Source organism: Priapulus caudatus, unplaced genomic scaffold, assembly GCF_000485595.1.
Source record: "Priapulus caudatus unplaced genomic scaffold, Priapulus_caudatus-5.0.1 Scaffold1619, whole genome shotgun sequence".
Classification (NCBI taxonomy): Eukaryota; Metazoa; Priapulida; class Priapulimorpha; order Priapulimorphida; family Priapulidae; genus Priapulus; species Priapulus caudatus.
The window spans coordinates 25,595-34,445 of record NW_014578680.1 but is presented as its reverse complement, the minus strand read 5'-3'; the positions used below and the strand labels follow the sequence as shown (position 1 = coordinate 34,445).

The window sequence follows — 8,851 nt, the reverse complement described above, 5'->3', positions numbered from 1 at the left end:
CACGCACGCACGCACACCCGCGCACGCACGCACACCGAATACGCATACACACACAGAACGTATATAAACCCGCGCATCACGCTGGCTCTCACACACGGCGATAGAGAGAGGAGGGAAGAAAGAGAGATATCGAGGGAGGTGAGAATGATGAAAGGAGTGAGAGAGATCGAGAGAGAGAAGAAAAGAGATAAATTAATAAAGAAAGAAAGACACAGAGAGAGAGAGAGAGATATATATATATATGCTCAAGCATATATACAAAAACATTCACGGAAACTAGTACACATGCACGCACGAACGCACCTATAGACTATAACCAGTGGACGCAGCAAGCAAGTGTATGCACACACGCACGTACACAGAAGAAATGCACGTGCCCCCAAATATAGCGCACGCAAACAACATAGCGCACGCACACACACATAGCGCACGCACACACACATAGCGCACGCGCACACACATAGTGCACGCACGCACGCACGCACGCACGCACGCACGCACATAATTATATATATATATATATAGCGCACGCACACACACACACATAGCGCACGCACACGCACAGTGCACGCGGGCATACACAGAGCAACACCGCTCACACACATAGTGCACGCGCACACACAGCGCACCACGCTCACACAGCTAGTGCTACGCGCCGGACACACAGCGCAACACGCTCACACAAGCATAGTGCCACGCTACACACAGAGCACACACGCTCACACACATTAGTGCACGCGCACACACAGCGCAACACGCCTCACACACATTAGCTGCACCTGCGCACACACATAGCTGCACGGCACACACAGAGGCGCCACACGCCACACACGGAGCGCACACGCCTCATCACACATAGTGCACGCCACACACAGCGCCACACGCTCACACACATAGTGCAACGCGCACACAGAGCGCACACGCTCACACAACATTATCCCTGCACGCGCACACACAGCGCCACACGCACACAGAGCCACGCAACGCTCACACAGCAACGCACAACACACATAGCTTGCACGCGCACACAGAAAGCGGCACACGCTCAAACACAGCAGCACACACATAGTGCCACGCGCACACAGATGCGCACACCGGGCACACACATAGTGCACGCGCACACAGCGCACACGCTGCACACACGATAGTGCACGCGCACACACTAGCGCACACGCCTCACACACATAGGCGCACGCTCACACACAGTAGGGCAACGGCTCACCACACATAGTGGCACGCCACACACAGAATGCGCACACGCTCACACTACATAGCTGCCACGCACACACAGCAGCGCCACACGCTCACACACATAGCCTGCACGCGCACACAGACGCGGCACCAAGACTCACACATGACATGCGCACCACGCTCACACACAGCGCACACACATACGTTGCACGCGCCACACTAGAGCGCACAGCGCGCACACACATAGTTGCACGCGCACACAGCAGGCGCACCACGCTCACAAAACAGCGCACACACATAGTGCACGCGCACCCACATAGTGCACCGCGCACACACAGCGCCCACACGCGCACAACATAGGGCCAACGGGCTCACACACATAGGGCACGCTCAAAGCGTTTCTTCGCCTGCTCGGACTTCCCTCGTATGTTTAACTGATAAATCGCTTCTGCTGTTTAACCGGCATCCGTGGCAGGGTGACGCCTCGGTCACCTGACCTGTTGCTACGTTTTTGTTGCAAAACGAAGCAATCCCTCGAACGACTAATCTAGAACGTAGGCGATCCGCGCTAAACAGGATCTAGACTTCGGGCTCTCCCCAAGTCCGCTAACCTCGGGCGGCCACGAGATTCTCTTTTTGTACTTTAAGTGGCCTGCTCGCACGCGCCCAGCGAGTCAGCGACACGCGGGTCAGTCTACGGCAGTTTGCTCATTAGTAGCGCCGGCCGGCCGCGGCGCGCCCTCTACTCTCTCCTCTCTCTCTCTGCTCTTTCGTCATCTGTCTCTTTGACATCTCGCGCTCACATATACTATTCAATATATAGCCAACAGGTCGCGTGCGACAGCATAGGGAATTAGAGGCAGTCCGTTCTTTCTCTCTCTCTCTTCTCTCTTCTCTCTCTCTCTCTCTCTCTCCTTTCTCTCGTCTCTCTCTCTCTCTCATCTTTCTCTCTTCCTCTCTCTCTCTCCTCTCGTCTCTCCTCTGCTCTGCTTCTCTCTCTCTCTCTCTCTCTCTTCTCTCTTTCTCTCTTCTTCGTGTTTCTACTCCTACTCTCTCATCTCCTCGTCTCTCTCTCTCTCTCTCTCTTCTCTCTCCTCTCTCTCTCTCTGTCTCCTCTCTCTCTCTCTCTCTCTCCTCTTCTCTCTCGCTCTCTCTCTGCTCTCTCTCTCTCATCTGCTCGCTCTCTCTCTCTCTCTCTCTCCTTCTCTCTCTCTTCTCTCTCTCTCTCTCTCTCTCTCTCTGTCTCTCTGTCTCTCTCTCTCTTCTCTCTCTCTCATCTCTTCTCTCTCTCTCTCTCTCCCCTCTCTTCTCTCTCTCTCTCTCTCTCTCTCTCTCTCTCTCTCTGCTGCTCTCTCTCTCTCTGTTCTTTCATCTGTTCTCCTTTGACATCTTCGCGCCTCACTATATAATATAATATATAGCAGAACCAAGAGGCAAATTGTGTGTGCATAGTGAGTCGGTATACTGAGCAAATTAAGAGCGGAAATTGTGACGAATAACTGCATGGTTAGTAGAAGACAGTGTGTCGAGTAGTAAATTCGTAGTAGTATCGAGTAGTAAATCGATAGTAATTAGTAAACGGCTAGCGCTGATTTTTTTTCCTAGGATAATCAAGAACATAGGGCCTTCTAGTGAGTGCTGCATGTGGATTGCAATACAAATCACGTGCCTCAAATTCCTGTTTTATGGTGGCATTGTGACCCTAAACCCTATAAAAAAACATATATAAAAATGAAATTTTTAAATTGTTGAAAAATTATTGTTGTTCATTAAATTCGCTCTGTAAATAAATCAATCGCTAAATATTTTGCTGTAATTAGCGAAAAAATTGTTAAATGGATAAAGATTAGAAGAAATACAGAAAACACGAAAATAATTAAAAGAAACAAGATGGGATTCGCATCATCGATCCAACGACTTTCAGCCGTGACGTTCCGTGCCTCTATGTGCTATGAATATGCACGACACTGTGACGTCATGAGCCGGACTAAAACAAAGCCTCAACCAATTATGGCAGCGCTCACTAGCAGCCCTATCACAGGCACTTTTGTGAACGCTCTCAATAAAAAAAAATAATGGCTAAATAAACACGAATGTCAGGTCTTAAAGGCCATAATAGCGCCATGGCATTATACAAAGTTGAACGAATGCTACAGTAACTTGCACCTTCTGTAGTTAATTAAGCTACCATACCTTGATAGTCAAACGCGTATTAGTTTGGTCCATATTACTGCCCTAATTACTAAGAAATGTCTAATTGAAATCCGTAAAATCTGGTAATCTGCAGCCAACAGCTAAAATTGGTTGGCCAAAGCCAAAATAGCCTCGAAATTCGCGTTCTTAGGCAAACGTCACATGACACTGCTACGTTGGTGTCTTTAGCAGAGAATTTGTTGTCCGCGGGATGCTTATATACGCGAATGATGCTAGTAGGAACTGTAATCTCTGGGTGTATTTTCGTACTTGAGGGCACAAGTAAATAATCGTGGGCTGCTAGATTGAACGGAGTACTACCCACATGCTCTTCAAATTTCAGACCACAGGTTGTATTCGTTTGACCAGATTATACGTAAATACGCGTAGTGCCGTCTGCTTTCCAATGTTTAGTCTGTGGCGCCGTGGCTTAGTCGCGCATCTCCCATAGCCGTTGGCCCCCAACACAGCCTACTTAATGTATCACGAGCGCTCCGTGATTCGTACGATGAGATTCCCACGCTTCATATCAATTCAGAGCTAACTGTTAGTATACAGTTCCGCGTACTGTACTATCCTAGCATTGCGTACGCCCGAGCGAAACATGCAGTCGGCGTCTGTGGCGTTTTCTGCATGCCGTTGCGAAAATGTCCGTGGACTATAAATCTGTATCCACACCCGTTTCGGAAGTATGGCGGTTGTCGAAACTGTAAACAGTCAGTCAACGATTTCGCTGGCACTATGCGGATTTCATATTAGACATTCTTAGTTACACAGCAGTGGTATGGACAAAACTAATACGCCGTTTGGCTATTAAGGTAATTACTTATTAACTACACTAAGGGTCTGCCAGTTACTCTAGCATCGTAAAATTGCATAATCGCATGCCTATTATGCCTTTAATGGTTCTCTACTCTATTTCGCCTATAATCACTGTAAATGCCGCGTTCAACATGCGGCATCTGCCAACCACACAAGTACACGAACGCCCACGCCCGCGCTCGTGCTGGTGCACATTACAACATGAATAAGAGAGTTCTTATTCATCTCTTATTCATGTTGTTTGTTCACGCAGCACAGCGCGGGCGGGCGTTCGGTGTACTTGTGTGTTGCAGATGAGCATTTGACCGGCATTTACAGGTGATTATAGGCGAAATAGAGTAGAGAAACATTAAGACTTTGGTAGGCCTACATTTCGTGTTTATTTACCTTTTTTTTATTGAGGCGTTCCAAGTGCCTGTGAGCCCTATGCCTATGTTCTTGATTATCCTAGGGGTAAAAATCACGCAAACGGCTAATTATAGCCATAGGAGGTAAATCAGTAGATACAATAATGTACAATGATACAAAATCAGAGACAAGAGAAATAGCCGCAAAGCAAACTCGTAAAACCTGCATGCATCTATTACCGTACTATAGCAGCCTAGCTATGCTAGGCGCAAGAAGTATTCGTGGCCACAACTAATGTACATTAATTATCAGCTGCTCGGCAGGCCGCCATGCTTCATTTTGTGCTCGCAGCGCCACCTGTAGCCTCGTTCGGTTAAAAATGTAGTTAATAATAAAATGGGTGTGGAGCTGTTGATGCCATAAAAACACGTAACTCTCTATGTTCGCTATGTGCATATATGTTCTCTTCTGTCTCTATACATTTCTTAAATGCTTCGTTGAGAAAAAAACAGATTCATAAAAAAAGCAGGAGTGTAGAACGAAAGAATGACCAGAAACGATGATAATATACATTTTTTGACCGATTACATTATTTATATAATGCAGAAATTGTAATTTCTGTTGCGACTCAAAACAAACTTGAAAAATACACTGATGCTGGCGATTTAATAGATTCAAGTGAGATTCATCACTACGAGAGAATATTGGTTGAAATTAACTGAATTCAGAAGCTGAATGAGAATGTATTGGTGCGATGAAAAGCAATCATGGCAAGGGACGGCAAAAAAAGGAAAAAAAGAAGCAATAACGTCTCGTGTACAGCTGACGCAAAGTACTAGGACCTTTTATTTTGTTCGCCTCATAATGCACCTAAATTATAATCATGGGCCCATTTTCAGAATCGCAACTAATCATGACGTCACGAGCCCTAAAGGCGTCACGCGTCTTCTGCACGCGAAGTGACGTTGTGCAAACGGTTACGACGTTTTACGCTCGCGACGACATAACCACTCGCGACGTTACTGACGACGGGGCGCCTGCATAATACTCATCTTTGGAGACAAACTGACCGTCAAGAAAATAAATCCTCCTTAAACAAATCATACAACAGCTCATCATCTACACTGTAGAGTTCGCGCCTCTTACACATGTAAAATAGCTAACAGCGAAAAAACACACAGACTAAATACACACGATTCCGCACACGCGACGACACAAATTCATGCACTTCCGCTCAAACGCATTATGAATCGCCGTAGCTCTCTGCGCACGCGTGCGCCGCCTACATACGTATACGCGGCGCGCTCGGCTCGCACGAGAATGCGGCGAGCGTGGCGCCACCTACAGGGAATAATTTCATCATTCTGACAGACGCTTCGCCGTCCGCCCCGTAGAGGGCGCCGCTCGCTCACGCCTCGCGACAAGCGTCATTAGAGGGGACGCCGGCAGTTCGGCGGCGGCGCCACCTATCTCGCCCCGTCGGATGCCGAACGCCGCGCCGCGCGAAATTTGCACGCAACGTAGAAAAAACAACAACAGAAATGCGAGGCGGCGCGATATTCCAGCTAAACCGAAATCCATCAGCGAGATCGCGAGTTCCGGCGTCGCCGCCAGGGGGCGCCGCGGCGAGATTTCTCCGACCGCCCGCGCAGCGATCCCTCGCGACGTCGCCCGACCCCGCGTCTCGCGTCATTCGCGCGGGAGAGACCCCTTCCTTCCTTCCCTCTCTCCCGCGCGCTCCCCAGTCTGCCCGCGCGTCCCTCCCCACCCCGCGTCGACGACGACGACGACGACGACGTCCCCCCACCCCTCCCCCGCAACGACGACAACACGGCGAGAAACATCGCGTGGCGCCCCCTGCGTGGCCGAAACTCTCGCCGCCCCGATCGAGAAATCGCGGGCGTGCGAGGGGGCAGCACCGCTTGTTTCACGGTCGGCCGCACGGCGAGGGCGATTGGCTCCTCCCGAGCGTCGGCCATTGATCTGCACGCGCGGCGAAACCCTCCGTGATAGCGGTCGTTTCTCCGCAGACGCCGACCTCCACAGAAAGGCCGGCCGCCTGCTCGTACAGGCCACGTCTAACATGACTCGCCTCTCCCATAAGTCACATAGCGAAAGCACCTCTGCAGGAAGGCCACCTTTCCATAAAGGCCACTTCTGGCATATCCCCTCTATGACTGGGCCAGCCTTATATAGAAGGCGAGAGGGATTGCATGCAGACCAGTGGCTTCGGCCACGTCGGTTTGCGACGAATGCACCGGGCGTTCTGACAGCGTGGTCGACCAGGGAAGCCGGGTCGCCGGACGCCGCCATCGCAAGGTCACCATCGCAAGGTCATCGTCAAGGTCGTCGCCGTCGTCGTCTCCGCTCGCACGGAGGGAGGGAACGCGAGTTAGTTCATCCGGAGACAACATGCGAGACAAAAATACACACGTGCACACACACACACGTTATTTACAGCGACGCGAGGACAAGCGACGGCAGAGACGGCGAGGCGTCACGCGTCTCGCCTCGAAACGTCTCCCGCGGCGACGAGGCGCCTCCCGCGGCCCTCGAGCGGCGGCGTCGCGCGAGCCGCATTGTTCGCGGCGCCGCCTGTGGGCGAGTAGTGCGCCTGAAAGCCGACGGCACGAAGCGCAAAACGAAAAAAGGATGGCAAGAAATATATCACAACACAGAAGCTCCTTGCCGGCTCCATGTCCCCCCCCCTCCACCCCCGCACGCACGCACGCACGCACGAGTTCAGCTCTGCCACCGACACACAAGGAGACACCTCGGTGGATTTCCGATCCGGCAGTAGGAAAACTCTTCCGCGTACTCCGCGTCGGTTATTCCGCCGACGATCCACCGCGACGACTGCTTTCATTACACGATTGTCCGTTGTGCGCAAAATCTTGTGTCCGTCGAGTGCACTAGGGGGCGCCGCGATTCGCCAATCGCGACTCGGGCGAGCGGGCGCCGCACACGCGCCGCGATCGAAATAATACTTTGCGTACCGCGGCTGGAAGCCTGCACTCGATATAAACGCGTCGACGATGAAGATCGGCGGAGATCCACCGCCGGCGATGTCGTCCTCCCCCGCGCGGCGTCACGTCAGACGCGCGCATGACGGTAGAAAGACGAGCGGCGGCGGCGGTCCAATAGCAGGCGGCGGTGCAGACGCTCGCACGGTCCTCCCCCGCGCGGCATCACGTCAGACGCCTGTGACGGTAGAAAGACGAGCGGCGGCGGCGGTCCAATAGCAGGCGGCGGTGCAGACGCTCGCACGGTCCTCCCCCGCGCGGCATCACATCAGACGCGCGCGCGACGGTAGAAAGACGAGCGGCGGCGGGGGTGGCGACGGGGAGCGAGCGGTGATCATCAGGCAGGGTACTCGGTGCTCCACGACGCGACGTACTTGGGACAGGGGAACGGCCACGAGTACTGCTTCGGCAGCGGCCCGCCGACGTTGCGCTCGAACCAGACGAAGATCGGGAACCAGAAGTTGCGCGTCAGGTAGTTGGACGGCGTCTGCTTCTGCTGGCGGCAGAGAGAAGGAAGAGAACGAGCGATTAGTATGCAGTATGTAAGCAATATGATTGTACACAACAAGAGTGAGACAGGTAGATAAGAGCAAGATGGGTAGAGAGAGAGAGAGACAGCAAGAGAGAGAGAGAGAGAGAGAGAGAGAGAGAGAGAGAGAGAGAGAGAGCAAGAAAGATAGTGATATATATATATATATATCAGAAGTAGATAATAGGGAAAGAGTATGACTTCAATAAACAAGGGAAATTCGTCATTTACTAGCCTTAGAATACCTACGATTTACTACGCGTAACTCAACCAACTTGAGCATTGTGCGAAATCGTTTCCTTGTATACACCTGCAATCCGGAGATAGACTAAAACGTTCGACACGATTTTCCATTCTGTTGCCAGCAAACTCGATGTGTTAACCGCCTAACTCGAAACAAAAGACAGCTACTAACGACTCTTGCGCCCTCGGCAATGTGGTGTGGCTCGCTGAGCTAACCTTTGACCTATTTACAGCTGCCTTTTGTTTCGAGTTAGGTGGTTAACACATCGAGTTTGCTGGCAGCAGAATGGAAAATCGTGTCGTACGGTTTAGTCTGTATCTCCGGATTGCGGATGTATACGAGGAAACGATTTCTCACGATGCTAGGGGAATGTACTGTGTACGATTTGAGCTCAAGTTGGTCGAGTTACGCAAAGTAAATCGTAGGTATTCTAAGGCTAGTAAATGACGAATTTCCCTTGTTTATTGACGTCACACTCCTTCCCTATTATCTACTCCTGAT

The 8,851-nt window shown here is 51.3% G+C and overlaps 1 protein-coding gene across 2 annotated transcripts in view; it reads right to left on the bottom strand.

Annotated features, from left to right (window-relative positions):
• Positions 1 to 6,362: 6,362 nt before the first annotated feature.
• LOC106817175 (phosphatidylcholine:ceramide cholinephosphotransferase 1-like) overlaps positions 6,363 to 8,851 on the bottom strand; it is a 17,723-nt gene continuing 15,234 nt past the window's right edge. The window contains exon 4 of one of the 2 annotated variants that reach the window (XM_014821830.1): positions 6,363 to 8,073. In XM_014821830.1, coding sequence (XP_014677316.1) covers positions 7,915 to 8,073 — 159 coding nt within the window. In that variant the 3' untranslated portion in view covers positions 6,363 to 7,914. The remainder of the gene's footprint in view (positions 8,074 to 8,851) is intronic. The other variant, XM_014821831.1, reaches the window with a different exon arrangement.